The 22780-nt window shown below is 32.1% G+C and overlaps 2 protein-coding genes across 5 annotated transcripts; both read right to left on the bottom strand.

Moving 5' to 3' along the window:
* Window positions 1–3651: 3651 nt before the first annotated feature.
* On the bottom strand, window positions 3652–7301 carry PPR2 (Tetratricopeptide repeat (TPR)-like superfamily protein). 3 transcript variants are annotated; one of them, XR_014994010.1, is made up of 4 exons: window positions 6894–7301; window positions 4845–6094; window positions 4230–4301; window positions 3652–4076 (listed from the first exon to the last, which is right to left on the bottom strand). XR_014994010.1 is itself a non-coding variant. In XM_028064621.2 (2 exons), the coding sequence occupies exons 1-2, from the start codon at window positions 7230–7232 to the stop codon at window positions 4952–4954; spliced, it is 1482 nt and encodes a 493-aa protein (XP_027920422.1). In that variant the 5' UTR covers window positions 7233–7301; the 3' UTR covers window positions 4636–4951. The 3 variants fall into 3 exon arrangements, 1 of the variants encoding a protein (XP_027920422.1); XR_003603343.2 differs by lacking the exon at window positions 4230–4301; XM_028064621.2 differs by lacking the exons at window positions 3652–4076; window positions 4230–4301 and having other exon boundaries at window positions 4636–6094.
* Window positions 7302–11038: 3737 nt separating this feature from the next.
* On the bottom strand, window positions 11039–17328 carry LOC114178138 (squamosa promoter-binding-like protein 1). 2 transcript variants are annotated; one of them, XM_028063869.2, is made up of 11 exons: window positions 17069–17328; window positions 16307–16965; window positions 15888–16072; window positions 14372–15024; window positions 14035–14109; window positions 13837–13944; window positions 13642–13759; window positions 13399–13540; window positions 12779–12914; window positions 11710–12345; window positions 11039–11633 (listed from the first exon to the last, which is right to left on the bottom strand). In XM_028063869.2, exons 2-11 carry the CDS (start codon window positions 16915–16917, stop codon window positions 11178–11180), a joined length of 3120 nt encoding a protein of 1039 aa, XP_027919670.2. In that variant the 5' UTR covers window positions 16918–16965; window positions 17069–17328; the 3' UTR covers window positions 11039–11177. The 2 variants fall into 2 exon arrangements, with proteins under 2 accessions (XP_027919670.2, XP_027919669.2); XM_028063868.2 differs by having other exon boundaries at window positions 17053–17244.
* Between the last annotated feature and the right edge of the window lie 5452 nt (window positions 17329–22780).

Raw genomic sequence — 22780 nt, 5'->3', positions numbered from 1 at the left:
TACAAAATATGATTTTGGATGTAATTCAACATAATTACTGTTTTTTTTTTTGTTTTTTTTTTTTCAGAACCTGGCCTTTTTTACTACAGCAAGAGCATCCCATCTCAATTTAAAAAAAAATAAAAAATGCTTCGGAAAGAAGTACGAGTGTTATTTACGCAGCAACAAGGACTTACTCCAGTCTTCGTTATTATTAATATTATGTGGTTGATCTTGGTCACGAGGCTGTCATATGGAGGTTAAACGGGAGCAAGAAAGCACTTTTCTCACTTTTCTAGAAGGTAAAATGGTCATTTTGAAGGTTTGAAGGGGTGCAAAACAATTGTGGGGGTGTAGAAAGTAAAAGCCTATATAGATTTTCTTTTTGTCATTCCTGACTGTAATGGACTTTAGAGGACAGAATTCTTGACACAGTAATAACCTGTGAACACCTTAAAAGACGTTCTCCAGCTCTACAATTTTAGTGAAAACATAATTACATTATTTAGTGTCAAAACAACAGAAAAGTTGAACTTATGAACACATTAAAACACATTCTCTAGATCTACAATTTGAGTGAAAACATCATTACATTATTTGCCAGCTCATTTTTTCCCTTTTCTTTTGTAAACAATCCTCTCGTTGCACTTTGTGGCTGCTTCTTGGACAATCCTTTCTTCCGGCCTAATGCTTACTGCTTGATCCCCATCATTGCCCCTCCATTAATAGTAATCTTATCCTCAAGATTCAAATGATGAAATTGGCTACGTATGACCACGACATGTTCCCAAGTGGCTTCTTCAATTGGTTTTGCAGCTCACTGTGTCAGCCACTGTTTTACTTGTTCACCCTTTTTGCAGTATAAGGGTGTTTTAATGGAATCAAATGAGCATATAGAAAGTTTGTCCACTATGAAAAAATATAGCTTCATACCTTTTAAATTTTGGCAGCCCCGTGATGAAATCCATCGAAATATCATCCCATACTCGCTCCGGAATGGGTAGTGGCTGCAAGAGCCCTCCCGAGGACGTCGCAAGATACTTCTGCCTCTGGCACGTATCACAAGAGCACACATACTCTTGAACTTTTCTTTTCATGCCTCTCCAGTACAAATTAGCTGCCATCCTTTGGTATGTTCTATAATACCTCGAATGTCTGCCTTGAGGGGTTGAATGGTATTCTTCCAACAACTTTGGAATCCAAGCAGAATTTTCTGAAAGCACCAATCTGCCCTTGTAGAAAAGAGCCCCTTATCTATACTCAAATCCCGCAGTCTCCTTTTCTCCCCCCCTATTGATCTTGTCAATAACTTCCTTAAACTTAATATCATTATGGACTTCCGAAAGGACAGTATGGCTATCCAACCACATTGGAAAATGTGCTAACACTTGCAATTCTCCCTCATCTATCTTCCGAGATAAAGTATCAGCCCTTTTGTTTTCACTTCCCAGTTTATAAACAATGTTGAAGTTGTATCCTAACAATTTAGCCATCCAATTTTGTTGACTCCTTGTGATGACCTTTTGCTGCAATAATTGTTTTAAACTCTTGTGATTTATAGTCACCAAAAATTTTTTGCCCAACAAGTAAGGACGCCAATGATTTATAGCCAAAGAAATTGCCATCAACTCTTTCTTATAAGCTTATTTGCTCTGATTTCTTGTTCCCAAAGCCTTGCTGAAAAAAGCTATCGGGAGTTTATTTTGCATGAGTATGGCTTCGATCCCCAACCCCGATGCATCACACTCCACCACAAATTCTTTTGTAAAGTTAGGCAAGGCCAATAACAGAGCTGAGGTTACCTTCCTCTTGAGTTCTTCAAAAGTTATTTGGGCCTCCGCAATCCACTTAAAAACATCCTTTTTGGTAAGGTCTGCTAAAGGTTTCGCCACCTTCCCACAATCTTGAATAAATTTCCTATAATATCCGGTCAACCCAAGGAACCCCCTAACTCCTTTAACACTTTTAGGAACCGACCAATCAACAACTCCTTGCACCTTTGCTGGATCGACTACCACCCCTTCTCCAAAGACAATATGGCCAAGGTATTCCACACACCTTTGAGCAAACCAACATTTTTTCTGATTTGCAAAAAAACGTATGTTGCTCCAACACAAACAACACCTCTTGTAAGTGTTTCAAGTGATCAATTCAGTTTGGACTATAGACTAAAATATCGTCAAAAAATACCAACACATATCATCTAAGCTTTCCCCAGAACACCTCATTCATCAAAGTCTGAAATGTTGATGGGGCATTCATTAAGCCAAAAGGTATTACAAGATACTCATAATGTCCTTCATGGGTCCAAAAAGCGGTCTTGTGGATATCCTCTTCTCACATCCGCACTTGATGGTACCCAATTTCAAGTCTAATTTCGTAAAAAATTTGGCCCCATGGAGCTCATCAAATAATTCTTCTATCATTGGAATTGGAAATTTATCAAGTATAGTTGCTTTATTCAGTGCCCTATAATCAACACACATGCGCCAAGATTGATCCTTCTTGTGAACAAGAATGATCGGGCTAGAAAAAGCACTATTGCTATGCTTTATAACTCCATTATCCAATAAATCCTTGACCTGCCTTTCTATCTCATCCTTCTGGTAGTGTGCATAATGATAATGACAAACATTCACTGGACCCTAACCTTGAAACAAGTTTATACAATGCGACTTGGCGCGTATGGGTGGAAGCCCTTTTTTCTCTTGGTACACTTGCACAAATATACCCAAGATGGCATCGAGTTTTTCTCGGTATTGATCATTAAGATGGCTTAATCGACCTTCTTCTTCCTCTGGGCAACAAATATCAAGGCGCATCATAAGCCCATCAACCTGCCCTTAATTGTTACCAACCAAGCCATTTAGTGTTGTTTGAGAGGTCCAATGTTCTCCCATTCCGCGTAGAAGTACCGTAGTACCTTGAACATTTATTTTCATGGTTTGTAGCTTCCAATCCACCACCATTTCTCCTAGAGAAGTCAACCACGCAATCCCCAACACCATATCAATGTCTTGTAGATCAAATAAAAAAGCATCCAAGACACACTGCAACCTACCCAACTCCATCGTGAGATTATGACATATGTCGCTTGTGTCAGTACGATGGTCGTCACCCATCAAATGCGCATGCTAGGCATGGACTCCTTCTTCCACCTCACTGACTCCACTAATTTTCTTAAGATAAAAGTTCTGTGTTGCGTCATTATCCGCCAAAACACAAACTCGAAGCCCGTGAATCCTTCCCTCGAGTTTCATGGTTTGTGGTTGTTCCACCTACCGCTGCGAGAGGCATTGCAAACTGAGGGTACTGCATTCACCATTGTACGCGTCTTCGGCAACATCTTTGCCCTTCTACAACTCCGAGTCATCCTCACTGTCGTCCAACTCATTTGTTAACATAATATTTAAGTGTTTGTCAAGACAAATATGTTGTGGACTCACTGTCGTCCAACTCATTTGTTAACATAATATTTAAGTGTTTGTCAAGGCAAATATGTTGTGGATTGTACACACCGCCACACTTAAAACACAAACCTTTTTGTCTTTGTTCTAACAAGTCCCCATAGGATAAATGCTTGACATCATTCTTGGGTCGATCAAACGTTTCGTTTTTTGAGTTGGGGACTTGTCCACTGATGCAGACCGCCACAATCAAATAAAATAAAGATAGAAAAGAACTAAGTAAAAGTAGAATAGATACGTGAATAGTATTATTTATCCCTGAAATCAACAAAAAAAGAACATGCACTAAAAATTATACTTCCTTCTAATACCCCAGAGCAATAGCTCCTTACAGAGTAGTGTAACAACTACTGGATCCAACCATAATAAGTCAATCATGCTCCCTCTTCCCCATACTCTTGTACTCCTTAATAAAAGGATTCTATTCTCTCTCTATAATTAATTTTTCTGCCAGCTCATTTTTTCCCTTTTCTTTTGTAAAAAATCCACTCTTTGGACTTTGTGGCTGCTTCTTGGACAATCCTTTCTTTCGGCCCGATGCCCGATGCTTACTGCTTGATCCCCATCATGACAACCCCCGATTTACTTCATTTATGGGTTGTGACACAAGTATTTACCAATAAAAGAAACCTGTAATCAGACCCCATTAAGGAATTGATATTTAGAAACCAGTGAAAATAATATCAGTTGCCAGTTAAGAGATAAACAAATTTTCTTTTGCTGCCACAACCACAAGTAAAAGTACATTTCACTTTGATCAAGTTTAGATAATATTCAACACACCAGCTGTCGTTCAGATAATATTAACTCCATTTGGTTCAGTCTGAAGATGAAAATCCACTGTTTCCACATGGCCTGCCAGTTAAGAGATAAACATATTTTCTTTTGCTGCCACAACCACAAGTAAAAGTACATTTCACTTTGATCAAGTTTAGATAATATTCAACACACCAGCTGTCGTTCAAATAATATTAACTCCATTTGGTTCAGTCTGAAGATGAAAATCCACTGTTTCCACATGGCCTTCAAAATTCAAAGAACACCCTAGCCTAGAACTGAATGCACATACAATTTTAGACAGATCCATGGAACTGATATAAGTTTTGCTCTCAGGTTATAATATTGCAATCTAGAAGTATTATAATTTACAAAAGCAGGGACCCATGTATATTTTGAAACTCTTGCAGCATGAACAAAAAAGGCAGCACTTGAATATAAAATAAGCTCAATTTGACAAAAAAACTAATAACTCTACCATCAATCCACTAACCCTGTACACCAAAAAGACACAGACGTTGAAGTTTTTTTTTTTTTCTTCTGAAAATAAAATGGATGTTAAAGCTCAAATTTAACTTTACAACAAGCAAACAGAGGTTAGGAAGAAGTTCTATAATTCACCATGACATCTGAAGCTTGATTGCGTAAATCAGCAACTGGTCTCTTCTTCCATTTCAAAACAAAAATAAGCAGCTGCTCCCATAAAATAAGTATGGAATACAGATGCATTAGCTGTCTGAACTAAAGATCCCATCCTCATAATGGCTCACTATTTTATTGTCAGTTATCATTGTCTGCTTTTCCTGCTCCAAATAGTATATTTTGTCATTCATACCGTCTTTTCTATATGCTTCAATCATGATCATGTATGTTGTTTCGTCCGGTTGACATTGGTTATCTTTCATACGCTTAAAAACTCTTTCCATTTCCATCAAATCATCTGCCTTTGCACATGCAGATAAGACTGCGTTATAAAAGGCAATATTTTCAGGTATCTCAAATTTTCCAGCCAATTGAACACTGCTAATTACTTTATGAAAGTAACCTGCATTTGCATAACCATTGATAAGGCAACAGAAAGTTTTGGTATCTGCTTTCATACCCTCAGCACGCATTTGATCAAATGTACACTCCATGTGCCTCACATCACCAGCATCGGCAAATGCCTCAATCACATTGTTATAAGTCGAGGTTGTCCATGGAAATTGCAACTTGCGCATGTACTCCATGACAGATGACATTTTGTCATACATTTTTTTCTTCCCATAGGCACCAATCAAAATGTTAAAAGTGCGCGTTTCAGGTTCTATCCCAAAATTACGGAATTTTTCATACCATTTCTCCATCATATCAATCTGACCCATGTTACCAAAGACACTGATGATGGTGTTCATTGTCCAAACATCAGGCTTGCAGGTAATGCTCTCCAGCATGCTGGAAAGCACTTTTTCCATTTGATCAAACTTCCCCGCCTTACCATAACCACCCAAAACGATGTTCTGTGTCACTGTGTTTGGTGTGATGGCCCTTTCAGCCATTTCTTCATACAATAATTCAACCAAATCAAATTTGAAAGCATCAACACAAACTTTGATCAAGGTACTGTAAGTGAAAACATCAGGCTGGCAAAGAGGAAGCCTCTTCATCTCATTAAGAACCGAAAAAGCTTCATCAATGAGGTTGCTCCTGCAATACGCAGCAAGCAATGCTGTGTACAGATAAGGAGTAGGTTCTAAACCTTCTTCAATCATTGTGGTGAAAAGTTGGTGGGCACGGTGGGGTTGACCAGATTTTCCAAGCAGCACAATGAGTTTCATATACGCCCCTTCTTTAGGTTTGTAGAAAGTTTGTTCCCTAAGCATATCAAATACCTGTACATTTAAGTAAAATTCTTACACATTGTTCATCAGATACATGCACTAAAAGTTCTTAGGCTATCAATCAATCAGATTTTCTTAGTATGATTTTTAAGGTAATTATTATATGCTAAAATATAGTTTTAGAGTCCTGTTTTGATAAAAAAAAAAAAAAAAAATCCACAAACACTTTTAAGAAACAAAAATAAGAATAAAAAATGAAATTACTTTCTATGTGAATTAAAATTAGTATATGCATAAATTAATTTGTAAAAGTTATTTGTTAGTTCCTCCAAAATCTAATATTCAAGTTATGAATAAGCTAATTTTAACTAAAGGAAAAACTAGTTTAACTTTTCTTCTCTTTTTTTTTTTTTTTTTCTCTCTTAGAAGTGTCAAGGAAAAAATTGCTCTAAAAAGGACCTTCCACTTTTGGGTTCTTGGTTCTTGGTTCTTGATTCTAGGTTCCCTAACTTAAAAATGTTTCATTCTATTATTAGATCAAGTACACTCTAAGAGCTCAAAGCAAATCTTTTAAAACCTTAAAGAAGGAACTGAACTAGAACAAAAGGTTTATATGGAAGACAATACTATATTTTAACCTTTAACCATTATATAAAAGTCAACGAGATTATCAAACGTCAGTTTGTGATTTAAGGAGTACAAAAACAGTGCAGTGCAGGTATTATTTGTTCTCCAATCACATTAAATTTGACGCAACTAAATAAATAAGTAGTCTACAAAAAAACAAAAAAAAAAAAAACTGAAATTCCTCTTATACACATGTAAAAGTGTTGAATTTGATTGTGAAAACCTGAAGGGCTTGAAGCCACTGCTTCTTGTCGATTTGTTCAGATAAGGCTTCGGTGACAGTGTTGACCCATGCCTTCGCACTGTTCTTTTTCTCCAACTTCTTCTTGATGTTCTTGATGGGGCTCCTCCTCGTACTATCGTCTAACGATGTTTCGGAAGTACCAGGAAACTCCCCTTTTTTCCAGTGTCGCTTTTTGACAACGGGTTTGGAAGGGGGAGAGGAAATGGCGAAGCAGGTAACCCTAAAAGTGGAGTCTTGAGTGTGAATTTTGGTGGATTTGTGGTGGGGAATTGAAGAGGGAACAATGGAAGAAGAAAAGGAGAGAGAAAGAGAAGCCATAGCAGAAGAACAAGAAGCGAGTGTGGAAGACTCACATCCCTTAAATCAATCCAATGCAACATTTTTTACTTCTTGCCCATTAGAAGATATAAGAGATTTTTGAATTTTAATAAAACTTTCATCTATTTATCATTCAATTATTACTATATATAACACATTTTTAAATGTATTAAATATGTAAAAGCCTTAATTTATTATATTTATTTATCTGTTTTTAACTTCTTTTTTTCAAGACAGGCATTTTTGGCAGAAATTTGACGGAAAATAAAATTAGAAAGTAATAATAAGTAGAAAAAATATATGGTAAAATTCGGAAAACAATTAAAATAGTAAAAGTTGAATCAGAGAATATCTGATTAAACTTTAGTTTGTATTTTTCTTAGCTGACATTAATTTTTGGTTTAATTAATCGTAAGGTATCCAGTTTGGTACTAATGTGTCAAATTGATACCCGTTTTTAAAAAAGTATCAATTGCATCCCAACTTTTAAAAATTGCTTCAATTAGGTACTTTCAGACAGAGTTGACTAACGCCGTTAGTCAACGTTGTCAATCTGTGGTTTTTTTAATTTTTTTTTTAAAAAAATTATTTATTTTTTTAATTTTTAAATTTTTAAAAAAAAAATTAAAAATGCCACGTGTAAAGTCCCTGTGTGTGACACGTGGCATGACACGTGGCATTGTAATGTCACGTGTCAGTGTCACTATCAGATGCCATTGTGATGATTTCGATTTAGTCCTCATTTATGTTTTTTCGTTTCAATTTAGTACCTACTTATGTGTATTGATTCAATTTTGACCTAATAATTTTTAATAATTAAAATATTTTTTAATAAAATTAAAAGTAATTGAGTATAAAAGTTTTAAAAAAATTAAGTATTTGATATTTATATTAAAATTTAGTGGTAAAAGTCATTTTATTAAGTCATTTTTAATAAAAAAAAAATAGCATAACATTCATACAAATAATAAATTTGGTCTGAGATTGAGAGAAACATTATAAATATTAGTACTTAATTTTGTAAAAATATTTATACTTAATTATTTTTAATCTTATAAAAAATGGATTACAAAAATATTTTAATTATTAAAAAAAAATTGGGACAAAATTGAATCAGATACACATACTTAGGTACTAAATTGAAACAAAAAGACATATGTGGGGACTAAATCGAAATCAACACAATGACATCTAATAGTGACACTGACACGTGACATTACAATGCCACGTGGCACTGACAATGCCACGTGTCACACACAGGGACTTGACACGTGGCATTTTTTAAAAAAAATTTAAAAAAATTAAAAATTTAAAAAAAAAATCAAAAAAACCACAGATTGACACGTGGCACGTTGACTAATGGTGTTAGTCAACTCTGTCCGAAAGGGACCTAATTGAAACAATTTTCAAAAGTTGGAATGCAATTGACACTTTTTTAAAAGCGGGTACCAATTTGACACACTAGTACCAAACTGGGTACCTTACGATTAATTAAACCTTAATTTTTATATTATTTTTTCTTTCTTTTATCTTTTATAATGATATTAATGGTACATAAATTAAGAAAAATATTTTTAATTTTTTTCTTTTTGTCTATTTTTTATCTCATTGTACACTACCATACCGAACATTCCATAAAAATATATTGTAAATTTACCATTTTTCATTTTCATCCTTTTTTCCTTTAAGAATACAAAACAAATACTAGTATTCTACTTTATTTATAAGAAAACAAAGTGAAATGGTCTTATAAGATCATAAGATATGGTATGATACTCAAAAATTCTTTTAATTTTTAATAAATTTTAACTAATAAAAAAATATGTCATAATTAGTATTTTTCTTAAATATTTAAGTCATTTTACACTTTTTTTTATACTTTTTGCATATATATATATATATATATATATATATATATATATAACTTTTAAAAAATAACATTAAGATACCATCACTAGCTAGTTTTTTCCTTTCATTCCTTTACTTTTTTCTTCCTCAACAAATTACGACATTTTATTTGGGTGGTTGGAACTTGGAAATAAAAAAGAGGTAAAATTCAATTGAACGAAAAGTAGAAAGAAGAAAAATGATCAATTCTGTTTAGTGAAATTTATGGCTAGATTTACTTTTGTTTTAATGTCTTGGTTTTGTACTTTCTTTAAAAAAAAATTCCTTTTTTATAAATTGTTACTCTATTTTCAAATTGTTTCATGATTTCATAGATTCGTATAAAAGTGAACTTCTCAAAGGAGTTGACTCAAAATAAAAAAGTCAACAACCAGCAAAGTATCAGTTCAAAATTAACAGAGAAAAAAAAACTATACAGAAAATAGAAAAAACTAGTTATTTTCACCATTTTTTTCTGAGCATATAAAATAAAAATCATATGAAATTGAGATAATAATTTTGTAAATTAAGAGGAAAAAGAAATATAGGTAAATATAGATTTAAGTTATATAAAATAAATATTAAGTATGTTCATGTACACCTGATAGATTTATCAAGATTCAGACATTGTTATTCTATGATCATCCCTTAGTTTGTTTGTTTAAGTACGTTCATATAAGTATGTTTGACTATTTATAAAATAAAATTATGGTGTGTTTGGATGAATAGAATAATTTATTTATTTGAAGAATTTGAATCTTTTTTGGAGTAAAATGACTTGTTTAGATGAGGAAATTAAAAGGGAATTGAAATTGAGAAATTTTAAGAATATATTTCAAATCATTAAAATAGTAGAATTTGAAATTCACTCAAAAAGGAAAGAAATTAAAATTCCACAATTTGTGAAATTTTTTATTATTCAATATTAGAAGTGTCAATTGGACCTAGATGACCTAGATGAACTAGACAAGCCAGGCCGGTACGATGATCCCTACGAGCCCGACCAATCAGATGATCCAGACTGACTGAGCAGGCCCCGCGACACAGATGGGCCGGACAGGCCCAACTACCAAAACGAGTCAGGCAGGCCCGACAATCCAAATAGGTTGGACGGGCCCGACAACCAAGACAGGTCGGGTAAGCCCGATAACCCAAATGGGTTGGGGGCCTGATGAACCAGACGATCCCGACAATCTGGATGGACCAGGCCGTCTAAATTTTGAAATTCATCCAAATTTGGCTGAGTTGACCTCAACCAAAATTTGGAAAAATTTGGTCTAGTCTACATTGGTCGAAATTTGGCAGAATGTGATTGAGTTGGCTCCGACCTAAATTTGGTCAAATTGGACTGAGTTTACATCAACCAAAATTTGACTGAATTTAGTCAAGTCAGCTCAATCGAAATTTGGTCGAATTTAAAGATTTTAAAATTACAATTATATTTGTTAAATTTAATTTTAAAAATTATATATTAAATAAATATTATTAAAATGAAATTTTATCTCATAAGAGAAATTCAATTATTTTATCCAAACAAAAGATTGAAATATAAGGTATTTCAATTACTTTATCCAAACAAACTATTTAGAAAACGAAGGCAATTCAATTGCAAGAATTTCAAATGTAATGTATTTCAATTTCTTAGAATTGTTGAAATGTTTCATCCAAACACAATGTTAAGTTATTGCCACCTACGTGTTTGTTTGTTTGTCTGTGTGTTTATCCCTTTCCTTCCACTTCCACACACCGGTAACATAGTGTTGACCACATATTTAACAGGTTGCATGATCAAGATTCTGTTCAGAACATGTGAAGCTTCAACCTTTATATATATATATATATATATATATATATATATATATATATATATATATATATATATATATATATATATATATATATATATATATATATGTATATATTGATCACAGCAATTATTACTATTGATGTATAATAATAATATAATATGTCTATACTCTATATACTAAAAATCTAAGACTTTCACATCTAAACTAAAAAGAGGTGCAACTACAGCAGAAAAACACCTGATATACAGCATTATATTGTTCCATACTCCAATGATTCCCAATTGAAAGGCTGAAACACATAGTAAACTCTAGGTGAGCTTTTGAAGAGCAAAGCCACACAGACACACACAGCTGCTATGGCCACCATGGAGACCAACACTGGCCTATAAACCACACCACTTCTTATGCCACCATAAACCACCTTCTGCTGGCATACCCTGCATTCACTTCTCATTTCTGTGGTTTCAATCTTCTCTGTCTGTAAACTACAAACTTTACCTGTTCTATATCCATCTGATTGCTTCTGCTTTCTGTTACCACTTTCTGCAACAGTGCTAGGGATATCAACCACATGTAGTCTTTCACCTCTCTTGTTGGTCTTTCTCTGGACAAGTTGAACATAAGAGTAATTGCCCCTAAGGCATGCATAATCATTGGGGCTCAAACCTGCACTATCTCGGCCACTTTTCCATACTTCAATTCCTACCTGAACACAACAGACATAAGGTTGAAAACCATGAGAAAAAAATAAAGTTACAGAAGAGAGACAACATAGGAATTACCATTCCTGGATCATCAGTTAATGCATCCAACACGTTCTCTGAGCCACTCATACTTGCTGCAACATGAAGAGGAGTCAATCCAGCTGGCCCAACAGTATCAGGTCTAAATAAGAATCTGTCAGAGGCCTTTTCAACTTGCTTCACTTCACTGTCACCACCATCTGACGTTTTAACTGGCACGAATCTTAATAGTAGTTCTACCATAGGTCTATTGTTTCTCTTCACAGCTTTGTGTAAAAGATTCATGTCTAACAATGCAAGCTCAATGGAGGCCTGTTCTCCTGCATCAACACTCCCTTCAAATATAATATCCAATAGTTTTTTCATCACAGCACACCAACCATGGTCCATAGAGAAGTCAACAAGCCACGAGAACCTATTAAATTGGAAGAGATCATGGCTTGGAACCATGGGACCTAGCCTAACTTTCACACCACTTCTATGAAGAAGCCAACCCATTTCTTGCAAGAAATGAAGAGCTTGAGTCTTTTCTTCCATTTGTTGGTTTTTGATCTGGAAATCCTTAGTGGTTTCAGCAGCCTCAATCAGATTCTCCAGCTTGCAGATCTCTGAACAGACTTCCTTCTCTGCAACTATAAATGGAAAGGAACAGCTGCTAAGTCCATGATCTTCCACCTGACAGCATTTATCATCAAATTGTATTTTCAGAAACTAGAAATATAGATTTAACTATATATTATAATTTGGTCTTATAATCAATGTGGAATTCACAACCTTATTCATAAAAGATTGTTTTAAAGAGTTTATAAGAAAGCCTATACACTATATGGACTAAGGTTAACCGACAGCTACCAAGTTTCCAAGAGCTATTATAAGAATCAAATGGCAGACATTTAACAACAGCTATATTGAACCATTAATGAAGGAGTTATTCATGACACAAATGACATCTCTGAAGTATGCGCCAGACCTTTGTATGTTTCTGTTAGTTTCAGTAAGTTTACAGGATACATTCTAAAGCTTTCAAAATGAAACTAAGGCATATTCCACTTTTTTTGAAAAAGAAAACCCCATAGAAAAATTTTGGAGTGTGATAAAGTGATAGCACCTCAATAAAACCCCTCCCAGTTACATTTGGTATATGACAAGAGAAGTTGAGATGCTGAATGGATTCATCAGCTCCACCATTCAAATCGTGACAACTAGCATTTGCCAGATACTTCCCTTCAAGTGCACAGAGCAACCTAGAAATCATTAGCAACAGATCAACATCTGGGCTAATCCCAACAAACAAAATTTAAAACTAGGATCTTCCCTATATCCAAAATCCTACACAGAACAAAATCCAATTTATACCCTTGAACTAAGGTAAAATTGTCCACCCCCTCCCCTCAAAATAAAAATCTATATGATTCCTGTATAAAATTATGTCAGTGGCTGGACCAGTACTACTGACAGTAATTAGAATCTGAAACAACCTTTTCTTTCAAAATTCCGCCCAATAAATATTCAAAGGTGCTAAATTCCTGGGAAACAAAAATACATTATGGTTTTTTCCTTTTTCTCATCCCTTCTTATGATATTGTACATCCATCCTGCAGCATGATATGCATAGAACAAAATTAAGTACTGTGTAGTTCAACATAAGCATCTTCCAGTGCAGAAACACTATCCTCTTGCTAGAACCTTTATAAGTCAAGAATTTTGAATAGATGTAAAGGGATTTACCTTGTACTAGACTGGGAAAGGTTGCAACCTTTCACAATAAAGTGAGCCCTAGCACTTGCAGGAACAGCAAGTGGTTTAATGCATGAAATCGTACAATGATGTGAACTTTTGAGACACAAGGGCACATCTAAGACTACCTGACCTGCAGGAGAGATAATGAACCACATAAGTTCTTCAGGACACTAAAAAACTGCAATCGCATGAGAGGAATGCTCACACAACACAGTAAAAGGGAGAACAAACCGTTATACAGAAAAGCCACAGAGTGCTGCACCCTTGCAAACACCCACCCTGTTCTCCAAAATGTATGATTTGATGAGCCAACAAGCTTTCTCAAGCTGGATCCTAGATTACAGTAGAACTGCAATATCAAAATAGTTATAAACACATTTACATTATTTTACCCTTTTCAAATCTATTCATTATATTAAATAATACCTCCTCCCATGCAGATTTTTCAAGACGAAGATACATCGTTAATATGATACAACCTGGCCTTATATAGCTCTCTATCTCTGTGGGACTGTGGGATAACCACTCAAGAATCTAAAACACAAAAGAGAATGTAAATCAAGCACAGAAAAAAGAAACATTGCTGTAAATTGTCTGCAGCAATTTCATGTCACAAGAAAGTACCTGTGATCGGAGAAGAAGGGGAAAATCACTTGGATCCTTTCCAAAGAGTTTAAAAACAATTCCATCTGTGCGACTCTGTAAACAGTAAACAAACAACATTTCAATAAATAAGTCTTCTGAAATGGAAATCAAAAACAGACCTACATACTAATAAAAAGTCAGATGAACCGGAGAAACAGACCTCAAATAATGGTCCTGGCAAAGTAGTATTTTTATCAGTAAAGATATATAAAAAATCTTTTAAACAACCGTAAATATTTTGATACAAAGGTAAAGAGCAGAATCACTAAATTATTCAGAAATAAGGAAATGAATTTAAATTAGACCAAGAATATACCTGAGCTTCTCCACTGGAACTAGATGGTGACTGGTTAGAGGTTGAATCTGAGTTTCTGCTAGTCTGTGGAGGACTTGATTTGAGAGAAGCACATTGCAGCCATGAGGGAAGATCACTAAATCCCATCTCTGATGCCACATGAGGATAAGGCTTCTTATGATTCTCATCAGTATTCTGCATATCACTGTATACATTATTCAGGTCAACGTTATTTAAGTTGTTCCTTCTAACTGTAGTCTCAGTAGAAGTTAATTGGCATGGAAGACTTCCCCTGGATTGACTTATACTTGAGAATGGTGCTCCTGAAGGTGGTCTCAAATTTTCTACTCCACCATCACCTGAAGGTATACATTTTTGTGTCCCACCATTAGTAGGCCTTGTTTCACACTGTGCCATAGATATTGGAGGGTCCTGACTGATGAAGCCATTATCAATCTTAATGGAAGAACCAGATGGTCTGGAAGCTTCAGGAGTGTTTGAATTAAGGTTGAGTTCATCATGAGCACCTCCAGGTGTTCCAGCATTTAATAAACCTTTAGAGTTCTCCAATAAGGAGGCTAAAGTTCTACCATTATTTGGAGCAGCCAGACTTGCCAAGTTCCTCAGAAGATGAGAGAGTATATCCTGGTTCCTTGTATGATCTGAGCCATTTGCTGCAATTTATAGAAGGCACAATCTAGAGTCAATTAAGTGTTCCAATGATGACATCCAGGATGAAGGTGAAATGCAAAAGGATTACAACAATGGAGACAACACTATAGTTATTAGCTCAAGTCATAAGTAACTGTTTTCTCTTTCAAGTAATGATCCAGCAGACAAAACCTTCAGGCTTTCTAGCTTTTCTACAGGAATGTGCCAAAAAGTTATCAGAAGGCACATGTAACAAAAAGAGCATATGATGATACAAGTTAATCACTATCATAAAATTTTATCAAATACTTTGGGCCAATCCTGATTTGGAGAATCAATTTCAATCTGGTATGATTCCTCACAAGATGTCAAAGGTCAAGTGCATAACTCCCTGTGCAAACCCTCTACTCCTATTTAGGTAGACGAGAGTCTAGAGTAGAGCAGAAAGGTCAATCAATGCTGTTAAAGCTAACCACCTAGGTTCTGGTTTTTAACTGGAGTTGAAAATTGAACTTTCAGAGGAAACTTAGCTTAGGAGAAAAATAGACTACTCATGTCATCAAGCTATTACGAAAAAAAAAAACATTAAATACAACTGCACCTTTGACATAGTTTCCCATAATGACCATAACAATACAAGAAAATCAATTGAAAAACCAGACTGTGCAATAAAGCCACTCATCTGAAATCCATAAGTTCAAATTCTCTAAATTAGCATCAATACTGATGAGGCCTACCTTTATAAGATTTTACCACTAAAAGATTTTCAAACAGCACCAACAAGTAGCTCACATTTATCATCATTACAGTTTCATATTGTAACAACAAAATAAATAAATTGTAAAGAATGCCACACAGATAAAGTTCTATTGTCACGGATACTCACTATGCAAATTGGTCAGTATCCGTAACAGACTCATCAACAGATAGCTACTGCCACTTCCATCGTTAGGAGATCCTTCATTAACAACAGTAACATCAGGATGAGTTTTCCTCCTCCTCCTGTTATGGCCTGCCAGACGCCTACGACAACTTCTCTTACCTTCATCAAACTCTGGAAGGACATGAAACCTGCCACAAATTTACGAGTTACATTACATCTAACTTGAGTACAAAGGTTGGGAAATTCTTGTTTATTCTAAAACAGAAGTTTTTTTTAACAACTTTCACTTAGGATTTAAACGACAAGAAATAGAGAATCTTCCCCTTTTTGTAGGCTCACAAATTATTAATTTGATGATCACAGCACAAATATGAATTGTTTAAACACCAGAAAAATATCTGATTGCAAGCAACCTAACTGACCTGCTACACTGTTGACAGAAACGTTGCATAACATTTCCCACCAGTGCCACAGTGGCCTTAGAATGAACATCACAAACCTTGTGCCGGCGGTGGTAATCCTTGGCATTACCAAGATCAGCCGTACAATCTTGCACCTGACAAACGGGACGGTTAGAGGTGGTAGCAGGAGCAATAGTAGTTCCAATTACCTTTGTCTTCTTTCCACTTTTTTCCTCTTCTTCCACCATGAAAGGGTAACCGTGACCCCCAAGGTTCAAACTAAGAGAACCACCCTCATCATTCAGCCCCTCCCCTTCACCTTCCCCTATAACACTCCTCCTCCTTTTCTCCAATTCCTTCTTTCCCTCACCTGGGTTGATTACAGAAGAAGACAAATCGTTTGCAAGATTGGTCTTTTTCGCAGGAATTTCAGGATGTGGTGGGAAAAACTGGCGACTCCTACAGTCTGATGGCACTGGATTGAGTGGCTGAGCGGTGAAAAGATCACCATCCCATTTCCAATCATTCAAATCCCATTCCAAACTCCTCTTACCATTCCCAACAGCTTTCTTCATTCCTGACACCACAGGTCCATACAAGTACTGATTCTTACCCCCAAACTCAGCCTCCATGAATGAAAAATCTAACGTGTTGCAACAACGTCCAATTTACATACCCACCTGAAAAAACACATCAACCAACAGTTAAACACAAAACTTTGGCACCCCAGAAGAGAAAGATTGAAACTTGCAGGAGCATTTTCTCACAAGCTTGAGAATTTACATGGTGGGAAGAAGATCAAGAAGAAGAATTGTGTGTTTTTTTAGGAAGTGAGGAGAGAATGGAAGAGGGGGTGGGAGTGGCGGCCTTAAAAAAGACAAGAGAGAAATTAGGAACAGATTATGTGACATCAAAACGTGCTTTTTTTCTGTGCTGACTACATAAGACTGAAGAGTGACGATGAATGTGTGAGTTCTTATATTGAGTGAGTGTGACCACATTGTCATCATGCCTCGTTGTTCGGTTCAACTAAAGGAATCTCCATTGTCTCAAACACAATTTACTACGTTATCTGTATCGTTGAAAATCGAAAAAGATTGTTAAATTACTAAAACTAAATAAATGATCACGGACCACCAGTTTCGAAAAAACTGCTAACTGTCATCACACACAATAGCTTTTTTGTTTTCTACTGTCGTCTACTTTACTGATAATTATTTTAACTTAAATACAATTTCCATGCTTTGCTTTCTGTTTTAAAAATAATATATGTTGCTTTTTTAGTTTAATTTTTGTATATTTTAACTCCAAAGTTATGGATTTTCTAAAGTAATATACCAAATATCTTTATTTTAAATAAATTAAGAAACCAAAATATAGACAAAAGAAAAATAAAAGACTGCAATTATATTAAATCATATTTTTTTTAAATATAGACTGATTATTTTTTATGAAGTCCTTTTTATTTAAATATTCAAATTTCAAGTCTCAAAATTCAAAATCAATTGTAGTTATTCAACTAATATAATCATACATAGTTTATGCCGTATTATTAAGTCTTTAATTATTCAACTAATATAGTCAATTAATTTTAAAAACGTATTATTTTTAAGTATTTATTATTAGAGTGAATAAATTTATTGTATAGTTTATAATTAAATGAAAATATTCATATTCTTTCGGACAAAATTAAAACATTTCTAGAATATGTTGCACTCCCATTAGTTCAATAATATTTGTAAAGTTCATCATAAATTATTTCTTCCACTTAATGCCCAATTGGGCATGTATTTTGTACTTATGCAAATCGTATAAAGAGTGATTTTCTTTCAAAAGTTAAATTTTTTTTCTCGACTTTGATATATTTTAATTTTCAAGTTTAATAAATAAATATATATTTTTTAATTTAATGATGTTAATCTGTTTGATATGACATGTCAAATAGTATTTTATATTGACATTTCCGTTGAATTATATTAAACGAAGATACAACTTAAACACTATCCTAAAACATATAAAAAATTTAATAAAAATAAATAATAAAAATTAAATTTATTTATTTTTAAAATTTAAGAATTAAAATATATTAAAATTTGAGACATAGAGATATTGAATTGCATTTTTCATGATCTAAATTTAAGTATGAAAAACATATTTAAATCTAAAATCTTTAATTTGTTAATAACTTGTTAGTTATTTGCTTTATTTTAGCTCATGTAATGTAATAAGTTATAACGTTGGCATGATATAATTTAACAAACTCTGTTTGATTAATTTTTTTATGAATATTCATTAAAAAAAACTTGTTATAAATATTTTCATTTTAATTATATTATAAATACATAAAAAAAGAAATATATTGAACCAAATTTATGATAATCATGCATAGATATTAGATATGTATGGAGAGACAAAGACAAGGTGAATCTGTCCTTCTAAATTTGTCACTATCATTACATTTGATTTGAAATAGTTTTTTTCCTCAAAAAATTAATGATAATTGACTACTAAAAAAAAAAGGTAGTAGAAGATGGTCTTCGTTTTTTCCCTTTAATTGTAAGCCACTACGTTTTGTGTACATCAATTATATGCATTTCGATCAAATCTTTGTTTACGTAGGAAGGATAAAATAAAAAAATAAATAAATACTTTTGAGACATTATCTTTTAAATGGTTTTAGAATAAAAAAAATAAAAAATTATTTAAAATATGATATTTTATATTATCAGAAATTATCAAAATTTAATTATTAAAAAATATTTTACTTTTTAAATTGATGGTATAACTTGAGATATCTTTTCTATTAACTTAGATGACAATCTCAATAACTATTATAGGGATCCAAAATTATTCTACATATTATTATAAAAAAAATTGTGCATTTGAAATAAATTAATTAATAAACGAAAATCACTCTGGAAAGCCTAATTAATTGCAATGCGAAGAGAAATAGCCAACTATAAATAGGAAACTTTAGAAAAACAAAATAAAGCAATAATAATAATAAATATTGTAGCTTCATAAGTCTCGATGTTCTTTTAATTGAACAATAACACATATATTGCAGTTATAAATTAAAAGTAAACTCTATGATTTTTTTTTTTTGTCAATTATGTTTATGATATATTACCCATAAATTACTTAAATTTATATTTTATAACAACAATAATAGACCATGTTTATGAGTCAATTGCTCTCGATTAGAAATAAAATGATAAAAATATTACATTCATATTTTAATTTTAACAACCCAAAATTTAACACTAAAACATATAACATGTATCATCTTCCACATTTGAAGTTTTCCGAAAACAATATTACAAATTACAAGAGAATTTAAAATTAGTACAAATTTTTTTTTCCCTGTATCCATTGTCATCTTTTAAAAATTATCATCATTCTTAGACCATCTTTTATGTTCTTACAATAATTTTGTACTAACCAATATATATATATATATATATATATATATATATATATATATATATATATATATATATATATATATATATAAAGTGTAGCAGGATATATGATATTTTAAAATGTATCCGTTAATAATATTTATAAAATTGATCAATAAACTGAATTAACAATAATCTTTAATTTAAAATTAATATAAACGAAAATGTTAATAGACTAATTTAATTATAAATTACAATTATTTATAACTTTAAAAACATCAATAACATTTAGTTACTTCCTGAGTTCTTATAATTTAATCAAACATCTATTTTAGCTTTATATATATATATATATATATATATATATATATATATATATATATATTCTCAATTCTCGTATCCGTTCTAATATTTATTTATGTTTTCAGTCTGTCATAATCTAAATTACCATATTTTTAAGGTATTTTATCTCTTTTCACAACAGTTTTTATCGAGTTTGGATTCTAGGTTTGATAAAACACATACAAAAGACTTTCAGATGCTTAAACTAAAAATTTAGAAAGAATGTAAGTAAAAGTGTGAAAAAATGATTAAGTTGCTGGTACTTTCCTATTCGAGCTCCTTCTATAAAATTAGGAGAATATAATTATTATCCAGTATCTCGATAATAATGGTGAATAACCATATCATAAAGTGTTAGACCAGACAACGACTATATGCATTGAATATGCATGTATTAGTGAAAACAATAAAATCAAAACTTTTTTTTTTTGAGTGAGCATGAGCACATAACCAAATATTTACAACAACCTTGATCAAACATTTTTTTATACGTTTATATTCAAATAATATATTACTAATTTTATAAATAAAATAGATTTTTATACCTTACATTTTATTATTTATATATATTTTTCAATATTTTTATTTATTATATTTTTTTATATAAAAATCTGAATGAAGATAGATGTACATTTTGTTTTATTTCGAGAATAAATATAAAATAACAAAATTCATTACCGTCCTATTCTCATCTCTACCCATCAAACAATAATTAACCTATTATTCTAGATTTATTACCTCAACGTATAAATAAGCCTAAATGAATACAGAAAATAAGCTCTACATATTTTCTTCATTTTTCTTTATTTCTTTTTCACTCTATTTGAATTCAATAAAATAACCAACATTTCTAATAAACTTTAACCTTTAACATCTATTACCGAAGTCCATAAGTGTTGCATTGCAATTTGCAAACCGGATTGTCTAAAACAGCATACAAAACAAAGTAGGTTGGGCAGGATTGCAAATAAATCAGGTTTAACTTTTTTTTTTTTTATTGTTCGAGTTTTATTTACATAAATCAGGTCAATAAATATTGTACTTTTTAATTTTAATTTTCCTGGTAGTTTTTAATAAATATTTAATAGATTTTATTAACATGTTATTAGATGATGAAACTTTAAAACGTCTACAATAGATAATTTATCTATCTTAATTTTGTGGGTCTTATAATATAAACAATGCCAAAAATTTACTAGAATTATAAGATTATTAAGTGAAAAGGTTCAATTTAATTTTATAGACTCCACAACTAGTTTACATATTACTACTTAAAATACTTTTCATTAATGTCTCTTTTGTAATTTTCTTTTTTTAGAAAAAAAACATTTTACATATGCCATTTCATGCCACATATTTCAATACTAAATTTTATTAAGCAAATTGTTTTATTTTGCAAATAACTACATTATAAAGTGCCTTAATAATCTAATAATTTATGTATTGTTTAACATTCATACTTATAGAGCTGTCAAAACGGATAATTTGGTTTGACCCGACTCAACCCATCACAAATTGATAATTTAGTGAGCCAATTCAACTTGGCTCAATTTTTTTAACGAGCCAACAAAAATTGAACATGGCCCGACCCACCACGAGTTGGTGGGTTAAACGGATTGGCTCACGGGTTCACTTAATTAAAAAAAATACAATTTTTTTATTTGTTTCAGTCAAAACTAAATTATAATTCTAATTAAAATCTAAATAAACTTTAATACAATCCAAATACAAATCAAAATAAAAAAATACAAATTATTTATGTATTGGCTAAAAATTTGTAAAATTTCAACCCATATTAAAATTTGTAAAAAAATTTAAACCTAACTCAACCTGAACTTGTGGTGAGCCGGATTAGCTCGCAATTTCAAACCATGTTAACAACTCTGATACTTATGTTAATGGTAAATTATTTAAGGAACGAAAAAACATAATAGACGAACATGAGTATATGTGCATAAAGAAGTATCTATCACATTGTTATCATTTACGATGATAACAAATTTATTAAAAATTTAATAAAATATTAAAAAATAAAAAAAATGATGAAATTATAATACTTGAAGGATTTAATTCATTTTATTAAAATATAAAAAAGAAAAAAACAATCATAATATTTTTGAGATATGAAAAGTACAATTAAATTTATAAATTGGTTGTACTATAATGTGGTCCCTGATGCCATTTGAGTTGCAACTCATGTGCTTGGTGTGGAGGATATTGGCTTTTTCCGATGTGGACCTAAGATTTGTCCTACACTTCCTATTCTTCTTTATTAGGTTAATAAGAAATAGGGAAAGAAAATTAGAAGAAAAAAAAAGTGAATGAGAGTTTTGAAATTTTCCATATTTAGATGGTACAAGAGAAGATGGTAGAGGGAGGCAAAAAGATTTTTATTAACTTTGTTTAGTTAACCTTTCAACTTCAAGTTTATATTTTAAATGTAAAGAAAATAAAATTACTCAAAATAATTTCAAATTTTTTCTTTTTTAATATCGTTCAGAGGATTCATGTGATGACACTTTAGATGCTTCTTTTTTTTTTCCCTTTTTCTCATGTATTTGAAATTAAAATAAAAAATATATAACATAAAAAAAATACATTTTTATGTAGGAAACATATAGTAACTAAAATTTTCACTCTTTAGATTACTTTTTAAAACTTATACAAATTACACAATATTTAGAGAAACTCTAAAGAGTCAACATAGTAATTTTGTTTTCTTGAAGATATTTAAAATACACGTTATCAATAT

The sequence above is a fragment of the Vigna unguiculata genome, chromosome 3 (genome assembly GCF_037176805.1).
Source record: "Vigna unguiculata cultivar grain cowpea cultivar isolate G323 ecotype 2 chromosome 3, ASM3717680v1, whole genome shotgun sequence".
Lineage (NCBI taxonomy): Eukaryota > Viridiplantae > Streptophyta > Magnoliopsida > Fabales > Fabaceae > Vigna > Vigna unguiculata.
The sequence above is the reverse complement of the archived record's forward strand: the minus strand, read 5'-3'. Positions and strand labels throughout refer to the sequence as shown.

What these genes read in the sequence shown, in the direction of transcription:
- PPR2 (XM_028064621.2), bottom strand. Translation starts at nt 7,232, where the DNA reads ATGGCTTCTCTTTCTCTCTCCTTTTCTTCTTCCATTGTTCCCTCTTCA. An exon ending in AGTGGCTTCAAGCCCTTCAG is followed by an intron (nt 6,095 to 6,893) that starts GTTTTCACAATC and finishes TTAAATGTACAG; the next exon opens with GTATTTGATATGCTTAGGGA.
- LOC114178138 (XM_028063869.2), bottom strand. Translation starts at nt 16,917, where the DNA reads ATGGAGGCTGAGTTTGGGGGTAAGAATCAGTACTTGTATGGACCTGTG. An exon ending in CTTTCCCAGTCTAGTACAAG is followed by an intron (nt 12,915 to 13,398) that starts GTAAATCCCTTT and finishes AATGATTTCTAG; the next exon opens with GTTGCTCTGTGCACTTGAAG. An exon ending in TAACTGATGATCCAGGAATG is followed by an intron (nt 11,634 to 11,709) that starts GTAATTCCTATG and finishes TGTTGTGTTCAG; the next exon opens with GTAGGAATTGAAGTATGGAA.